The 19217-nt window shown below is 44.6% G+C and overlaps 1 protein-coding gene across 5 annotated transcripts in view; it reads right to left on the reverse strand.

Annotated features, from left to right (window-relative positions):
* The window catches only part of DGKI (diacylglycerol kinase iota), a 508012-nt gene extending 489055 nt beyond the window's left edge, over positions 1 to 18957 (reverse strand). For all 5 annotated transcript variants that reach the window (XM_088832644.1, XM_088832652.1, XM_055421328.2 and 2 more), the window contains exon 1: positions 18563 to 18957. In XM_088832644.1, coding sequence (XP_088688770.1) covers positions 18563 to 18957 — 395 coding nt within the window. The remainder of the gene's footprint in view (positions 1 to 18562) is intronic.
* Positions 18958 to 19217: the final 260 nt, after the last annotated feature.

Below are 19217 nucleotides of genomic sequence, written 5' to 3' on the forward strand. Positions count from 1 at the left end.
AATGTCTGCAACCTAAGCAAAACTATGGAAATGTCATCAGTAATTTGTTGAATTGGCAGTCTAGAAATTTGGCTTTTGAAATGAGTTTTACAGCAACTGGCCTGAACCCAGGCTAATCCATATACTCATGGCAAACAATGCCCACAACAAGGGAACTAAGTCCCCCAAAGCCATACCTACACGTGTGCAGATGGTGTACTGCATGAAGGGTCACGCGGAGACTAAACTCCAGCCTAAGTACCACCCGCCACATGCTAAATCCTAGTTCATGGGCTGACAGAGCTCAGGAGTAAAGAGGTTCACTTGCTTGTTTGCTCACTCAGACTTGGATCTGTTTCTAATTCTAACAAAGACATCCTACTCAATAGCGGTGGCCCTGGTTAGACCACATTTTCAGTTTACTGCTCAATTCTTTTCTTTTTTTGGCCACACCAGGTGGCAGGCAGGATCTTAGTTCTCCTGCATTGGGAGCACAGTCTTAACCACTGGGCTGCCAGGGAAGTCCCAACTGCTCAGCTTTTATGAAGAAGGCCATGGATAAACCAGTACACTATCAAATTAGGAATATCCAGAAACATGAAGGTGACTGAAAATCACCTTTGATACGAGATAAGGGAACAATAAAAGTGGAGATGGTTTAGTCTGAAGGAAAGAAAGTTAAAGAAAAATATAATACCCGACTTCAAATATTTGAAGACCTATCATACAGAAAAAGAGGGAGAATTATCCTGACTATTCCCCAGAAGTGAAACTCTCATACCAGTAAGTAAGAAACAAAGGAGTCTGTTTTGGACTTAATATGAAAGCAGCATGGTATAATAGGAAAAAATGTGAGCTTTGGGCGACCTTGAACCGAGTCTGAATCCTGATTCCACCAGTTAACACCTCTCTGACTTGAAGCAAATTGGTTCTCTGTAAGATTCAGCGTCCTCATCTGTATAATAGAAATAACTAACTCAGAGAGTTTGGATATTTAAGAGAACAATCAAAACAGAGGCAAAAAGTATCTAATTCATGCTAAATATACATGAAATGATAATCCTTCAGTTTTTTCTATAACAAAACTTTCTAACAATTATATATAACCAATTGTTGTTAATTGCTAAGTTGTATCCAACTCTTTTGTGACCCCCCTGGACTGTAGCCCACCAGGTTCCTCTGTCCATGCGAGTTCCCAGGCAAGAATACTGGAGTGGAGATCTTCCCAATCCAGGGATCAAATCCATGTCTCCTGCATCGGCTGCAGATTCTTTATCCTTGAGCCACCGGGGAAACCCATTAATCTGACCAGTGGGACAGCCCTAATGTAGCCAAGAACTTCTGACATGGAAGACACTCGCCAATAGAGGCTGGTAGACAATTTGCAAAGATATTTTGTCAGTTAGGTTTTTTGTGTTTGCTTTTTTTTTTTTTTTTTTAAGCTGCAAACAATAGAAACCAACCCTGGTTAATGGAAACAAAAAGGAACCTCATTGGGAAGATGTTGGATAGATCACAGTTCAGTAGAAAGGCTGGTGATTCCTGCTTGTAAAGGACAGGACAGGAACCAGGACAGGAGGAACCGCCCTATGGGACACTGATGGAAATGAACAAACTGGCGCTTCCTTTGACAGCCTTTTAAGAGGTGAGGTGGAAGAGTCTGGTGTCCAAGCTCACGCCCCAAGTCCCAAGGAGGAATCAGGGTGGTGAGGGGAATCAGCTACAACAGCTCCCAAAGACCTCCCTGGTTTCCATGGCACAGAGCCAGGCACTGCAATGTATAATCCCACACCCCTGCACACAATAGGGTAGAGATAACTACCAAGGCAAACAGGGTACAGTCACACACTGGAATATAGCCCAGAGTAATTTTTCCTTTTTTGGGCCACATTGGGTCTTCACTGCATCATCTCAAGGGTCCCTCAATTTGCTGCATGGGGGTTTCTCTAGTTGCACAGCACAGGCTTAGTTGACCCGAGGTGTGTGGATCTTAGCCCCCCCAACCCCGACCAGGGATCAAACGCATGTCACCTGCACTGAAAGGTGAATTCTCAACTACTGGACCACCAGGGAAGTCCCTGACCCAGAGTAGTTCTTAAGTGCACTAGCCAAGGAGTTCTTTCAGTTCAGTTCAGTCGCTCAGTCATGTCCGACTCTTTGCGACCCCATGAATCACAGCATGCCAGGCCTCCCTGTCCATTACCAACTCCCGGAGTTCACTCAAACTCATGTCCATTGAGTTGGTGATGCCATCCAGCCATCTTATTCTCTGTCATCCCCTCCTCCTCCCTCCCCCAATCCCTCCCAGCAACAGAGTCTTTTCCAGTGAGTCAACTCGTCGCATGAGGTGGCCAAAGCACTGCAGTTTCAGCTTTAGCATCAGTCCTTCCAGTGAACACCCAGGATTGATCTCCTTTAGAATGGACTGGTTGAATCTCCTTGCAGTCCAAGGGACTCTCAAGAGTCTTCTCCAGCACCACAGTTCAAAAGCATCAATTCTTCGGCAATCAGCTTTCTTCACAGTCCAACTCTCATATCCATACGTGACCACTGGATAAACCATAGCCTTGACTAGACGGACCTTTGTTGGCAAAGTAATATCTCTGCTTTTTAATATGCTATCTAGGTTGGTCTTAACTTAGGCATTTATATTCTGGTTCCAATGTTCATCAGCTGTGAGACCCTGAGCTGTTCCTCTGTGCCTAAGTTTCTGCTTCTGTAAAACTAAATAGTAATCACACCTACCTCAAAAGACTGCTATAAGAATTACCTGAAATAAATAAGTAAAGCACTCAGCACAGTTCCCGGCACACACAGTAAAGCCTCAGTAACCGTTGTTATTATTATTGATATACTATGAACGATGCTGAGAGCACACCACTGAGCACCTCCCAGATACGCTCTGAGAGACACTTAGCATCTGGCTTCTCTATGGTTCCAGGCCAGGAAGTCAACGATTTTAGTCCTCTCCTCCCCAGTTCTGCTTGACTTGATTCTCCCAAGTGGATAAGGAGTTCCTATAACACCAGAGATACTTCACCAAAGCCATTTCGAGTAATCGTCAGAAGCCCACAGTGAAACATATGAGAAGCACTAATTGTCGGAGAGATGCTGAAAACAACCACGCTACAGAATCCAGCACCTCAGTGGGAATAACTGTTCACCATTTGTGGATTCACCGATGTGTTCTTTCTTCCAAACATGACTTTCAGTTCCTGGAAGAGGTACTTTGCCATAAATGGGAGGACAATTTACTGGAATTTAAAGGTCGGCTTCCAGGCATTCCATCTCCTCCCGGAAAAAGGGACTTTCTCCCAAATGGCCTGGGGAGAGGGACTAAGGGGTGCTGCAGCGCACTCTTAGAAAACAGCAAACTTCACTCCCTTAATAATTCCCTGGAAGCAGTGCTTGGGAGACAAAATCCTTGCCTAGAGACATACAAGTTTCTCCACTGTCTGGGCTATAGCAGAGATGGCAGAAGTGCCTGAAAAGACAGGACCATGATCTCCCACGTGTGCACCATGCAGCCTTCCAAATTAAAGCCAGTGCAACTAGAAGAAACAGACCACCTGCCAACTTTGCACTCAGAATCTCCCCTTTCACACACACATTTATCAGGTCATTCAATATCTTCCTCTATCCCCCACCCTTCTTGCTGATACTCTCCACAACATGGGCTAGTTTTGTACAATACTTTCTTTTGCCTTCATTTTTTTTTAATGTTTTCAGTTAAAAACATTTATGCTGATTTCAAATAGAATATGTGGCAGTTGCGGAAAATTTAGAAAATATTGCACAAAGTTTAAAGCAATGAAAACCTATCCATCACTTGTCTCTTGTCTTCATTTTAAGGGCCTTGGGTTGCCAAAAAACACCTCAATACAATGAAACCTTGGCCTAGATCCAACCCCTTGGCTGCAATCACATTTTGCTCTCTGCCATATTACTTCAAATAACAGAACTGCCAACTCTCCAGAGCGTTCCATCAAGATGTTCTCGGTTCACGTCAGATATGGCCTCAAAAAACATACCTGTTTGGTGGTCAAGCTTCCTTATCCTTAAAATCGCTGCTCACTCTTAATCACAGGATGTAAGAGTGTGGCTATTAGGTGATCAGCTCTACTGAATTTTCTCCATATAGTCAACAAATGTGTCGAGGCACCTATTTCTCCTCCGAAAATCACTGAGCATATGCTATATGGAGACGTGAAATGCAGTTGCTGTAAAAATGAAATGCTATTCTGGGAATACCTATGTCATTACTTGAGCCGAATCTCCTTTACAATGAAATGGCTGCTGCTTAGCAACTAATGCAAGGGAAGAGCCTGCAGAGTTCTCCATCTTCCCCCCTCCAACCCCGCCCCAGTAAGAAGAGTATGAAACATCTACCATCACACTGGTGGTGTCACTGTATGGTTTTCACTTAAAACAGGGGGAGTCATGAGAATGACGATGAGGTCATTGTCCTGGTCAATGAGACACGGATTTGGGATGCCAGCCAGTGGTGGAGTCCAGCTTTATTCATCACAATGAACAACGGAGATCAAGTCAGTAAAATTAACGAGGGGGAAATATTGAGAACCATCTTTCCAAAGAGCAGTGGGTGGAGGCAGGGTGCTGAAGGGAAGGGAACATGGGACTTTAGATCCGAAAATTAGACTGAGCCTGGCAGTGCCTGTCGCTGGCATGTGGCTTTAGGGCAAGTACTCAGCGGCCATGTCTGCTTTCTGAACTGTACAAGGGTTCTGAAAACAATACCTGCTCTACCTGTTTGGAAGGTAAAATTAGATCAATTATGTCAAAGCAGTTTTTAAATGGTAAAGCTCTAAAAAAGCATCACACACATCTTTATTATATGTACCTAAATTTAGTCAGTATTAACAATTTAAGAAATCTCCAGAAATTTGCCTTTTGTAGAAAAAAAAAAATCCCTTAGATCTTGTTATAATTCTGTACCGGCTCATAGAAAGCTTCTGTTTTAATCTTTAAATAGCTTGGACGTTTATTTCTGAACTCGAGATTTATTTTGCTAAGAAATTCTGAAGGTTTTCTTCAAATGTGAAAGAATGACTCAGGTTTTTAAGTGATCCTTTGGAACTTTCTAGGGGTCTGTAACTATGCACACAGATATACTTATGAATTCTAAAATATGCTGCTATGGAAAAACTTGCGTTACAAGAACTTGAAGCCTGAATAGTCCCTTTAGTTAAAGGCAAAAGATTCTTCTTAAGATATTTTTTTAAAAAATCAAATGGTACCTAGTATGCCATTTTGGCCACACAAAGAACACATGAAATGTTCCTAAGTTCTTCACCTCAAGTATTATATTACCCACCTCCCTTCAAGTTCTACTCTGATTACAACTCATAAGATCTTATACTGGAGGTGGAATTGGAATCAAGGAGTTCCAGGTTACAACCCTTACAAATCATTTCCTGGCCCCAGGAAACTGGATTTGTTCCTCAATTCATGCAATGGAAAATTCATATAGTTTGAAAAAGAACCACCAAGAAAAGCTCAACCTTGGCCTTCTTAAAATTGCCAGTAGCATAGAGCTATTCACAGGGCTGAGTCCATGCTTGCACAGGAAAGGAATTCTTATTTTCTTAGCCCATCAGCCTTTGCTAAGACCTTCTTCTGTGTCAAGACTGCTTGCTCACGCTAAGATGAAACACACAGCTCTCTCCTCTTGGGGAATTTTGGTCTAATAAGCAACGAGATGGTGGAAATATGACTATTTGTACACAGGAAATGGAAACAGGTGAAAAAGAACCAGGCTGAAAAGCTGTATTAGAGAAGCAATAAGCAAATACAGGCAGAGATCTAAACTCTGCCATTGAAGTGGCTTTGTGACCTCAGGCAAGTAGCTTACACTCTCAGTCCCCGTGTCTTCATCTGTAAAATGGAACAAATAATAGGCCCTACGTGAGTGTGTCAGTGTAACTCGCTCAGTCATGTCTGACTCTTTGCAACCCCAGTGTCCTCTGTCCATGGAATTCTCCAGGCAAGAATACTGGAGTGGATCGCCATTCCCTTCTCCAGGGCTACTTAACTGGAGGTTCAACAAAATACTATTATAAAATGTTTAGCAGCTCTTGGCACAGATTAAGCATTTCATAAAATCAGTAACTTGGACTGATTAATAGTCACACAAGTAGGTATGTGAATAAACTAATACTTGTTCCAAATTTGAGGGCTGTCTAAAGGGCTCAGTGGTAAAACCTGCCAATGCAGGAGACACAGGTTCGATCCCTGGGTAGAGAAAATCTCCTGGAGGAGGAAATGGCAACTCACTCCCGGATTCTTGTCTAGAGAATACCATGGACAGAGAAGCCTGGAGGGTTGGGGTCACAAAGAGTTGGATGGGACGGAACGACTGAGCATGTACACATGTCCAAATCTGAATGAAGAAAAGCTCTTTCTTTCTCTTATCTGCACTTCACCAGATCTTTGGAAATATGCAGGCTGCCTCTGCGGAATTGCGGAGTAGTCTATCAGAGGTTGTCGGGAAGGACAAGAACAGAGATGTGTTGCCTTTTGGTCATTGGGAGCAAAGGCAGGGTGCGTTGGGAAAGCAGGTGGCTCTCTGGGTGTTCATTCCGCCAGGGAAGACTACTCTCTACAGCTTCTGGGGTTCAAGCTTCCTCTGCTTTCTTTCTAACTTCAGAAGCTGAGGATAGTGTTTCCCCACTGGAGAAAAACAAAAATACACTACAGCTTATTGACTGAGAGGGGGCCAATTTAAAAAGAAGAAACTGTTTTAAATCAGGCTCTCTTCTCTAAAACCTCCACAGGAAGTGCTCTGTCTGAGAGAGACAGCCTGAAACCCTGTCATGTACAGAAGAACAATGATGAGAACACAGTCCTTTCAGGTGGCAGACTCTTTCAGAAGTTTATATAAAGTGATACATGGAACCCTTTCCAAATGCTTCCAGTTAAGTTTACATGAAGTTCCTAACAAAAAAAAAAAAAAATCTTTAAAGATGCGGTACATGTATACAATGGAATATTCACTTCAGTTCAGTTCAGTCGCTCAGTCGTGTCCGACTCTTTGCGACCCCATGAATCACAGCATGCCAGGCCTCCCTGTCCATCACCAACTCCCAGAGTTCACTCAAACTCATGTCCATTGAGTCGGTGATGCCATCCAGTCATCTCATTCTCTGTCGTCCCCTTCTCCTCCCGCCCCCAACCTTTCCCAGAATCAGAGTCTTTTCCAGTGAGTCAACTCGTCACATGAGGTGGCCAAAGCATTGCAGTTTCAGCTTTAGCATCAGTCCTTCCAATGAACACCCAGGATTGATCTCCTTTAGAATGGACTGGTTGGATCTGCTTGCAGTCCAAGGGACTCTCAAGAGTCTTCTCCAGCACCACAGTTCAAAAGCATCAATTCTTCAGCAATCAGCTTTCTTCACAGTCCAACTCTCACATCCATACATGACCACGGGAAAAACCATAGCCTTGACTAGACGAACCTTGGTTGGCAAAGTAATGTCTCTGCTTTTTAATATGCTATCTAGGTTGGTCATAACTTTCCTTCCAAGGAGTAAGCGTCTTTTAATTTCATGGCTGCAATCAGCATCCGCAGTGATTTTGGAGCCCAAAAAAATACAGTCTGACACTGTTTCCACTGTCTCCCCATCTATTTCCCATGAAGTGATTGGACCACATGCTATGATCTTTGTTTTCTCAATGTTGAGCTTCAAGCCAACCTTTTCACTCTCCTCTTTCACTTTCATCAAGAGGCCTTTTAGTTCCTCTTCACTTTCTGCCATAAGGGTGGTGTCATCTGCATATTTGAGGTTATTGATATTTCTCCTGGCAATCTTGATTCCAGCTTGTGCTTCTTCCAGCCCAGCGTTCCTCATGATGTACTCTGCATATAAGTTAAATAAGCAGGGTGACAATATACAGCCTTGACATACTCCTTTTCCTATTTGGAAACAGTCTGCTGTTCCATGTCTAGTTCTAACTGTAGCTTCCTGACCTGCATATAGGTTTCTTAAGAGGCAGGTCAGGTGGTCTGGGATTCCCATTTCTTTCAGAATGTTCCACAGTTTATTGTGATCCACACAGTCAAAGGCTTTGGCATAGCCAATGAAGCAGAAATAGATGTTTTTCTGGAACTCTCTCGCTTTCTCCATGATCCAGCGGATGTTGGCAATTTGATCTCTGGTGCCTCTGCCTTTTCTAAAACCTGCTTGAACATCTGGAATTTCATGGTTCACATATTGCTGAAGCCCAGCTTGGAGAATTTTGAGCATGACTTTACTAGCGTGTGAGATGAGTGCAACTGTGCAGTAGTTTGAGCATTCTTTGGCGTTGCCTTTCTTTGGGATTGTAATGAAGATTGACCTTTTCCAGTCCTGTGGCCACTGCTGAGTTTTCCAAATTTGCTGGCATATTGAGTGCAGCACTTTCACAGCATCATCTTTCAGGATTTGAAATAGCGCAATTGGAATTCCATCACCTCCACTAGCTTTGTTCATAGTGATGGTCTCTAAGGCCCACTTGACTTCACATTCCAAGATGTCTGGGTCTAGGTGAGTGATCACGCCATCATGATTATCTTGGTCATGAAGATCATCCTGAGCCAGTTTTATTTGCTCAACAAATACTTAATAATCTTCTAAAATTAAAAAAAAACAAAATAAAATCTGCTATTTGGTCTGGCTGAGATAACTGACAGCATGTCCCAGAAGGCTGAGCCTTCCATTTCTGAAATAATCCGGGACAGGTTGCCCCTAGGAAGCTTTTTTCTCTCACTGCCAGGACATGACAGCCAGCTACTGTCTGCACATACCAAGAAGACATCATCCAGTCAGGCCAGAAGAGGGATAACCTCTGTCCTGGGGTCCCTGGTGACAACTCTGTTTCTAGCACCTCTGCCTTTATCTGCATATCTATTCTTGACACTACAAAGCTCTGAGACCCCCATTCCCTCCATGACTGGCTTCCTGCTCCCAGATGGCAGCTGGGCTGTGGGCTACTGCCCCCGATCACTCTGCTCACCGCACCTGTCTTCTCCGACCTTGGCCTTCTGCCTGATCCGATTTCCAGAGCACTCGGAAGCAGCTTCACATCCTCCAGGAAGGGTGAACTAGTTTTTAATAAGTTGTGAAAGGAAAAGGACATATTCTCTACCCCCACTGAATGTCATAACCTGTAAATTAAAGTGTATAATCGATCTCATGTTCATATTATCTGAATAATCTTATCACTTGCTATCAACATTCGATGAATGTTCAATATTTTGAAGAATAAAAAACAAAACCTGGTCCTTAGTTGGACATAAGTATGGCTGATACCACCCTAATAAACATCCTCATGCTGCTTCCTTTGTTACAGAGACCGTTATCAGTTAGCCTTCAAATAATCACACAAGGTAGGGACTGTTATCATTACCATTAGACAGGGAAACTAAGGCACAGAGAGGCTAAGTAACTCGTCCATGGCCCCACAGGAGGCAGAGGCAGAGCTCTGAGCCAAAGAGGTAGGGCTCCAGAGCCAGGGCTCTCAGCCACTACTTTACTCTGACTCTCAAGGAACTGAAGAATAAGAATAATGAGAGCTGACTGCAGCTCAGTTGTTACTGGTTCTAAGCTCTGCATGTCGCCCTCCATCTAACAAAAGCCAGACTATTAATATTATCGTTTAACTCAGAATTTGTTCCATGTCAGATCATTATTTATGAGTCTGAAAAACCTAAAAGATCATTCTCCACTGGCGCAAATGAAGTTTGCTAACGTCATGGAAGTTAGGCAGAAGAACTCCAGAAGTCCCCATCTAAGAGCTGTTGCTTTAAAAAAAACAAAAAAACAGTATTCACTCCACTTCAACAACTCACTAAAGGCTGGAAGAACTAAATTTAATCGGCAAAGACCCTTCTTCCCAACTCTACCCAACTATAGCCCCCTCCCCCAGCCAATACACACACCTCTAATGGGTTAAATTTTTGTTTTTCTAAAATTAGCCAAACAGTGCTCACGCCACCTCTCTGAACACTACTGGTGTCAGAAAACTCACCAGCCATTCTTCAGGTGCTTTATATGGTATATGAATAAAAAGTAGCTGGTACTTTCTCAAAGACTTTGAGATTAGATGCATCAAAAACAAAACAGAGGTTTAGTTTAGAGTCACAAAGTTGATTGAGGAATTCTTCCTAAAATAACTTTTCCATCCGAAGTCAGTCCAGGGAGCTGGGAGGAGAGATGAGTAAGGTAATAGAGAAGAGAGCCACGGGGGTTACCTCAGGCTGGCTGGACCCCGGTCGGTGCAGACGCTGAAAACCGGAGCAACCATCTTTCTAAGTTCTACTCAGAGAAGGAAAAGTCAACAGAAAATTCCCTAAGGAGAAAATCAATGATGCCCCTAGGAAAAGGATGAGACAGAGAGCCGGAGAGCTAATTAGTGCTACTCAGAAGGCAAATTAAGGCCTTTTCTGTGACAAGCTGCAAATAGCTGGTTAAGCAAAATATTCTGCCACCCTCTCCAGCCTCCAACAGCTGGCTAAATGGCTGGCACAGGTACTCGCACAGGAAGCTGTAAACAGAAACAGTCCTGGGAAGCTGGACAAAGTGTAAATGAGAAAAAGGCAGACGCTTCTCTGAGTAGAAAGGAAAAAAACCACAGTTGAGACGGACAGGGAGCACATAACATAGTAGCTTAGTTAAAGAAGGCAATTAAACTCATTCATTCAATAAATATTTATCCAACACCTACTGAGCAATAAGAACAGGATTCAGAGACTCCAATGATAAGGTGCAATTTCTGTCCTCAAAGGAGCTCACAACCTAGCAGGGAAGAGTAAGACTTTTTTTTTTTTCAATATTTCTTTCATTTTTAATTACAAAATAAATATATGAAAAATTCTAATGACACAGAAGTGTATTATCCCCTTGGTTCTCCAACCAAGATCCTACTCTCCAAAAGTAACTGGTGATGATGGTTCGATGTGCAGGTTTCCAGAATATTTTCTATACATAAATAAAAACATTATAAACCAAAATGAGGGCCTAAATAGACATTTAAAGTTAACTCTGCGCAAGGCACTGTGCTGAGTTCTTACCATAAAATAACTCATTTAATTCTCCTAACAAACTTCCAAGAGAAGTATTACTATTACCACACGAGCCTCAAAGGGGTGACATAACATTCCCAAGGTCAGCTAGAACGTGCCAAGTTCAAAGCCTAGTCTAATTCCCAGGACAGAAAATGACAACTCAGCCCTAACACAGATGTTTGAAAGCATCATGTGAGGACAAGAGAGAACCACAGAAAGTGGACCCTCTTGAGCTCAAGTCTAACAAGGGGTGTGTCTGGGGAATCACCCAGAGATGAGTCTGGGGAGCGTTATGTGCAAACAGACCTAACTTGGGTGTTTTTCTTCTGTTAATCTCCTTCTGTAATGTGCTGGTCCGTTATGCGTTGCAATAGGCATAACAGTCCAACCAGTTCAAACAATTCCAAAAGTTCAAACAGTTACAACCAGTTCAAACACTTTGAAATTAGTCCATTTTTATAGTGATTTTGAGCAAATTCAACTTCAAAGAAACATAAAAAGCTTAACAGCTTAGATTTTTTACTCTGCTCCTTACCTTCTTCCCTGAGCTACCCATTCACACTCCACATTAATGCAGTAAATACTGTGCTGAAACTACCCTTATAGGGTCTCAGAAAAAAATAATTAGGATCCATGTTATCCAATGCAAACCCTTGTAAGAAAGCAAATGTCACATAGCCCAACATGTAGGAAACTGTTCGGATACTTCTTGTCTCAGGGTGAGTGCTTCTGAACCAACTTCAAGGACACCTCAAGGTTGCATAAGGAATGTATATTCCAGCCCAGAAGAGTCTGGAATTTGCAGCTAGCCTGGACCTTCATGAGGAGTCCTTATTTTTTCAGATTAGAAAGTAAAGTGTTTCTGTTCAATGTTATGTGGCAGCCTGGATAACAGGGCAGTTGGAGAAGAATGGATATATGCATATGTAAGGCTGACTCCTTTTGATGTCCACCTGAAATTATCACAACGTTGTTACTTGGCTATATAGTTAGTTGTTCAGTCACTCAGTCGTGTCCGACTCTTTGCGACCCCATGAATCGCAGCACGCCAGGCCTCCCTGTCCATCACCAACTCCCGGAGTCTACCCAAACCCATGTCCATTGAGTCGGTGATGCCATCCAGGCATCTCATCCTCTGTTGTCCCCGGCTCTTCCTGTCCCCAATCCCTCCTAGCATCAGGGTCTTTTCCAATGAGTTAGTTCTTCACATCAGGTGGCCAAAGTATTAGAGTTTCAGCCTCAGCATCAGTCCTTCCAATGAACACCCAGGACTGGTCTCCTTTAGGATTGACTGGTTGGATCTCCTTGCAGTCCAAGGGACTCGCAAGAGTTTTCTCCAGCACCACAGTTCAAAAGCATCAATTCTTCGCTATACTCCAATATAAAATAAAAAGTTTTAAAAAAAAGTAACAAGTTCCAAAGAATTAGCTCTAGTCTAACTAAATCTGACCCTATGAGGCAACACTGCTGTTGCCAGAGCAGAAGTGAACACCAGCAAAGCTCCCATCCACTTCTTCATCCCCTGATGCCACAGGACCCAGCACTGTCACTCTGCCATGTGAAAACCAAGCCTTAAAAAGATCAGCTAGAGCAGATTAAGTACTCTGGACAGTGGTTCAAGTGCAAGCTTGCCTAGTGTATATCCTGACAGAGAAAGTCTACACTCAGCCAAGTCCTAAATAATTATTGAGGAAGGAAACAGTAACTAAGAACCAAGGTTTTACCTAATCCAAAAGCCTCTAGATATCAAACAGGTATGTGAAGCACAGGCAAAAATAAATAACATAAATAAAAGTGGTTTACAAAGGAGGATGCTGTGTACTGATATTCAGGAAAAGAAAACTTTCCCCCACACACTATACACTCCCATGCAAGGAAAAACAAGTTCCATGTTCTCCTACTCAGCTTTCAACATGTCAACAGTCTTTCCTAACATCACAATGTTGTGTTGCAGGGCAGTACTCAAAATGGAAACACTGTCTTCTTATCAACATGTAAAGAATAACAGAACCATTTTTACCATGCAGCATAATATAAGAAGCTAAATGCTCCTTGTGACTTTTATCTCATATCCCAAATTCCCTTTCTGGAGGGTCTGATATTACCATCAGGTTTATAAACAGAGAAACTGAAGCACATGCATTAATATCTCATAAGTAACAGTAACTGCCCAGTCCTCCTTACAAACAAAATCACACTTGATCATTTACTCTGTGCTGCTAAAAGAGGTACAGACAGGCCACCTCTTCCCTGGATCAAGGTTCACCTACACAACACCTGTGTAGTTTTTATTAGAAGTCATATAAAACTCTAAACATGGAGATCTTCAGAGATAGCAGGTGTCATGTAGGTGGTTTTGTTCTCAGAAGCAAAACCAATGTATTTTCTGGTTATCATGAATTTAGATTCATTTCTATTTCTGAAAGAGTAGAGGAGTTCCTTAAAATTATACAGCCAAAAGGACACAGTCCAAAGAATAAATTATATAAGAGATAATAAATAATGACCTGTGGTATACTATGGAAGAGGTAAAAGAACAGCTTACGTTCATGTGAACACAGACATCCAAGGGACACATTCAAAACAGAAGTGAATGTTTAGGGGAGAAGGATGGGGTCGAAAGAGAATGTCATTTGGAGTCAGATCTGGGTTTAAATTCTGTCTCCTACCCAAGTTCTAATCCTTAAGTTTGCTTATAAAATAGAAATAACCATAATCATATCAACAACAGAAGGGCTCCAAATAGGAAAATGAACATCAAGGCTGTATATTGTCACCCTGATTATTTAACTTATATGCAGAGTATATCACGTGAAATGCCAGGCTGGATGAAGCACAAGCTGGAATCAAGATTGCCAGAAGAAATATGAATAACCTCAAATATGCAGATGATACCACCCTTATGACAAAAAGCGAAGAAGAATTAAAAAGCCTCTTGATGAAAGTGAAAGAAGAGAATGAAAAAGTTGGCTTAAAACTCAGAATTCAGAAAACTAAGATCATGGCATCCAGTCCCATCACTTCATGGCAAATAGATGGGGAAACAATGGAAATAGTGAGAGACTTCATTTTGGGGGGGCTCCAAAATCACCACAGATGGTGACTGCAGCCATGAAATTAAAAGACACTTGCTCCTTGGAAGAAAAGCTATGACCAACCTAGGCAGCATACTAAAAAGCAGAGACATTACTTTGCCAAAAAGGTCCATCTAGTCAAACCTATGGTTTTTGCAGTAGTCATGTATGGATGTGAGAGTTGGACTGTAAAGAAAGCTGAGTGCCAAAGAATTGATGCTTTTGAACTGTGGTGTTGGAGAAGATTCTTGAGAGTCCCTCAGACTGCAAGGAGATCCAACCAGTCCATCCTAAAGGAAATCAGTCCTGAATATTCATTGGAAGGACTGATATTGAAGCTGAAACTCCAATGCTTTGGCCGCCTGATGTGAAGGACTGACTCATTTGAAAAGACCCTGATGCTGGGAAAGACTGAAGGCAGAAGGAGAAGGGGATGACAGAGGATGAGATGGTTGGCTGGCATCACCGACTCGACGGACATGAATTTGAGCAGGCTCTGCAACTTGGTGCGGAGAAGGCAATGGCAAGCCACTCCAGTACTCTTGCCTGGAAACTCCCATGGATGGAGGAGCCTGGTGGGCTGCAGTCCATGGGGTCGCTAAGGGTCAGACACGACTGAGCGACTTCACTTTCACCTTTCACTTTCACACATTGGAGAAGGAAATGGCAACCCACTCCAGTGTTCTTGCCTGGAGAATCCCAGGGACGGCAGAGCCTGGTGGGCTTCCTTCTATGGGGTCGCACAGAGTCGGACACGACTGAAGTGACTTAGCAGCAGCAGCTGCAAGTTGGTGATGGACAGGGAAGCCTGGCGTGCTGCAGTCTCTGAGGTTGCAAAGAGTCGGACATGACTGAGCCACTGAACTGAACTGAATAATCACATCATGACAGTCATGAAGAGTAAATAAGACAGAACATGAGATGGTTGGATGGCATCACTGACTCAGCGGACAAGAGTCTGAGCAAACTCCAGCACACAGTGAAAGACTGGGAAGACTGGCACACTGCACTCCATGGGGTCGCAAAGAGTTGGACACGACTGAGTGACTGAGCAACAGGACAAATTTAGTGCCATTCCTGGTACACAAGAGACAATGAACATCAGCTACCTTCTCCTTCCCTTCCCCTATGTGTTTCTAAAAGATTTTTTTTTGCTATTTTACTGACTTAAATGGGAACTCTTACAGTGGTTAAAAAAACAGTTCCTACACATTATATAGTCATTGGCACATATGTATCTGTTGCAGCACCATAATTTGCAAAGAAAAAGGAAGTAGTAATTTTAACAGAAAAGTACCAGTTCACTTGCACTGCCTTCTAAAGCCTTCAGCTTTATGGTCTACAGAGATTATTTGCTCTAGGGGAGCAGAATGTGAAATAAAGGAAAAATTCTCGTGGGAAAAAAAAAGGTTCCCCCAAAAAAGAAAGAGAAGATAATGAGGGGAAATCGAGAGGTATAGAAAGGAGTTTATTTTACTTAACAAAGTAAAAGTCAAGCAAAATGAATAATCTGCCTCCAGAAATGGTTATTTAAAGGTTTTTTGCAAAGGGCTCTGGTTCCTAAAAAGACAGGAGTCATTGCATATGCCCACCCACTCCTCATTTATTTTTAAACCCTAGCTTATATGTTCCTTAGCAACGGAAGCAGATGAGACCCCCTACACACGCGCACATACACCCTCTCCCCTAAACCCCTTTTTCTCTCCTGTCGTGTCATTCTGTAAACACCCATGTTCTTCAAAAGATATTTATTTTTGACCATCTGCAAATCTCTTCCTCCCCACCTCAACTGATCCCCCTGACACCGTGGCCATATTCCACACCCTAATGCAACCCTTTCACTTAAGATTCCATTCTGTGAGGTGTTCTTGACCCCCACCCATTATCTTTCTCCAGTCACCATCCTTGGGTGTTCCCTCCCCACCAAGAAGTGAGGTGATGCGGTTGGTCCTCACTGAGGAGCCAATGCTCAACTTCAATCAAAGTCTCTTTTCTTACAGACCATTCACCAACCCACCAGTGAAATGGCCAGGCCTAGCTACATCTGAGTCCAGCTTAAATGGCTTCCATGATGAATAGGTATGCCATTCACCACCCATTCACCATGTCTTGAAAAAAATAATCCTCCTCATCATCATAATAGAGACACTCTCCAGGTTACCAGCATAAACACATGCTGATGAAATATCTACCTTTCTCTGTCTTTCCTCTGACTTTGGGACTGCTAGCCATGTTTGGCTAAGCATGGATTATGAGTTTAAAGATCAATTGCTTACCTCTGGGGGTTTGGGGGGAAACACAGAGCAGCAGTCCTCAGATATTAGTGTGCTTACGCATCACCTGAGGAGCCTGTTAAAAATGCCCACCCACGGAGAGTTTGATTTTGAAAGTATGCGGTGGTGGGCATCTTTAACCAGCCTCCTGAGGCGATGCTGATACAGGAGGCTTTCTGAATTGGAGACTGTAAAGCTTTATTTAAAAGGAAATGATGTTCACAAGGCAGAAGCCACTTCTGTGGACTGTAAGGCAGATGCAGTCTTATTCTTTCTTTACAGAAAAAAAAAAAACACTGTCTGGGTCTACATCTGTACTTTCCTGTGAACACCCATACACATGTATGTGTGAGCATGCAACCCAGAAAGCCATAGTCCCACACAGTACTCTTTTCCAAGAGAGAGAGGCTCAGGGAATGACTCCTGCCAAGAGGCGAGCTGAAATGATTTCCCTTGCAAACTCTAGCTTTGCAACCCAGGAGGATTCTGATGATGAATACCAATGACACAGGAACGATTCTGGGCCCAGGAGCCCAGACACACAATATGTTTCATGTAATCAACCACCCCACAGCCTCCAACTCACAATTCCTAAATTAGGCTGAACGTAGTCCCTGGTCCCCTCAGGGCCAGACAAGCCATCCTAGCTAGGAAACAGAACTGCCTGTGTCCTAGCCTACCTCCTCAGAGCTGCCTCACTTTCCACCACTTGTCTATTTTTAGAAACCAAAAATATCAAGAGAAAGATCCATTTTGTCCTGATCTACATGAGTAACTAAAAGAGCAAGTCAGGTGGGAAACTCCCTCAATGCACAGTGAACAAAATGCCCTTGAGGGACAAGGGAGCAACACTTTCCCCAGGAAGATGGTTTTGAAGTTGCAAGGACTAAATACTTAGACACAGAGCACATGCCCTAGTGACAGGGTCCTCCAGTCCAGGTGATGCCCATGGGGATCCTGGTGATTCACACACATGCCCCCAGAAATACAACACACATCCTCACAAACCCACACACCTCTGTCATCTGCTTTTGCTTACATAACAGCACATGGTGTAACAGCCTTAGTACTTTATATGGGTTCCTGGAGAGGACTGCTAACTCAAAATGAGGAGGGTCCCTTGCTTTCTTTCCAAGGAATACTCCAAGCCCGAGCAAGTGAACATCTTTGCAATTCTATGCTTGTTTATCACCTCAACTTTTAAGATTAACAATCAGGAAGGGTAGTCTCCCAAACTCTCCAAACCTGTCAATATCTTTATTCTTGCCTGGGGTGGGGGCCTGGGCAGGTCAGAGAAGAGAACTTACTGAATCCTCCTTTCTTATCTGTGACTCCTGACACAATGTGGGTAGTCTTTTAAAGCATCATTTGAGGGTCATTTACCCCACACTGTCCTTGTCTTGCAAATACACCCATGCTGGGCACAAGCATGGCCCCATTCTTGCCCTCACCCCTTGCGTGCCAACAGGCTCCCCAGGTCGTCCTTCTGGGCACACCCAAGAGAACTGGCACTTTTCTGTTAAAATTACTACTTCCTTTTTCTTTGCAAATTATGGTGCTGCAACAGATACATACTTGCCAATGTACTAGTTCCCGGGGGGTGGGGGGGTAGGGGTCACATGTACAGGTACCCCGGGAACTAGCTGCGTGCACACAAACAGAGATTCACAACGCAGCAGGACCAACTTCCAAAAGGATTTCTCTCCAGTGTAGAGCGCTGTTCTTTTCTGCCCGTCTGTGATCTCAAGTATCAACTTAGTGCCAAAGGCACTCAGTGAAACCAGGAACGGAGGGGGAGTGGGTGAAGATGACCCAGGCTTAGGGACAACTTCGAGGACTTCTCTCAAGAAAGCCGGCACCTGTGTGTGCGCCCCCTCACACACACACACACACACACACACACGCATTTTTATTGTTGTTCTGACCTCAGGGAACCAGTCTTCTCTCCAGTTCCGGAGGGAAACCTGGCAGACGTAGCTTCCCTCCAGCCCAGAAAGATGGGATGGGAAGTGAACACACAGTCCAGAAGGGGGAGGAAGAAGCAGAGAGACAGAAAGACCGAGCGAGAGAGAGAGATGCCCCCAGTCCGAAGAAGCGCCTCTCCGAGGGCGCAGAACTGGTCTCGCGCCCCGCAGCGGCACCTGCCTCCCGGTTGCCCCGGCTCGCGCGCCTACCTGTAAGAGACCTGCTTCCGGAAAGTTAAGTTCCGCAGCTTCTCCTCCAGTGCCTCGTCCTTCTCTTTCGGGCCGGCAGCCCCGGGCTCTTCCAGGGCAGCGGCCGCCGCTGCCCCCGCGCCCCTCGGGTCCGCGCCGCCCTCGGCGCCCAGGCAGCAGCTCCCGGCGCCGCTTCCGCTGCTGCTGCTGCCGCCCGTCGCCCCTTTCTCCTCTCCCGCCGAGGAGCTGGGGTTCATGGCGACCGCTCCGGCGGCCGCGGAGGGAGCCGAGGCGCCGCCGCTGCAGAGGCCGGGCCGGCGGGCGGCGCTGACGGCTGCTGCCGCCGCAGGAGAGCGAGCAGGTCCGCGCGCCGCTGGCAGGGGCGGCAAATGGCAGCCCCTTCCCGCAGCATCCATCCGCGGCGGCCCCGCACAGGGGCATTGTGGGAAACTCCGTGCCTCCACTCCCCCTCCCCGACCAATCAGAGGCCGCCTCCCTCCGCCTCCCCTCACCCTCCCGGCTGCACACCCGCGCCCTCCCGCCCCTCCGGCCTTTTCCGAAATCGGAGCACCTGCCGCCGCCGCACCTGAACTCCGCCCTGAGGCGTCGGGTGGCGAGAGAGGTGGACAGAGGGCAGGGGGTTTGCGGCGGGGGGTAAGGAGTCGCCCGGCTGGGC

The sequence above is a fragment of the Moschus berezovskii genome, chromosome 3 (genome assembly GCF_049115385.1).
Source record: "Moschus berezovskii isolate FMDL1 chromosome 3, NW_MosBer_1.0, whole genome shotgun sequence".
Classification (NCBI taxonomy): domain Eukaryota; kingdom Metazoa; phylum Chordata; class Mammalia; order Artiodactyla; family Moschidae; genus Moschus; species Moschus berezovskii.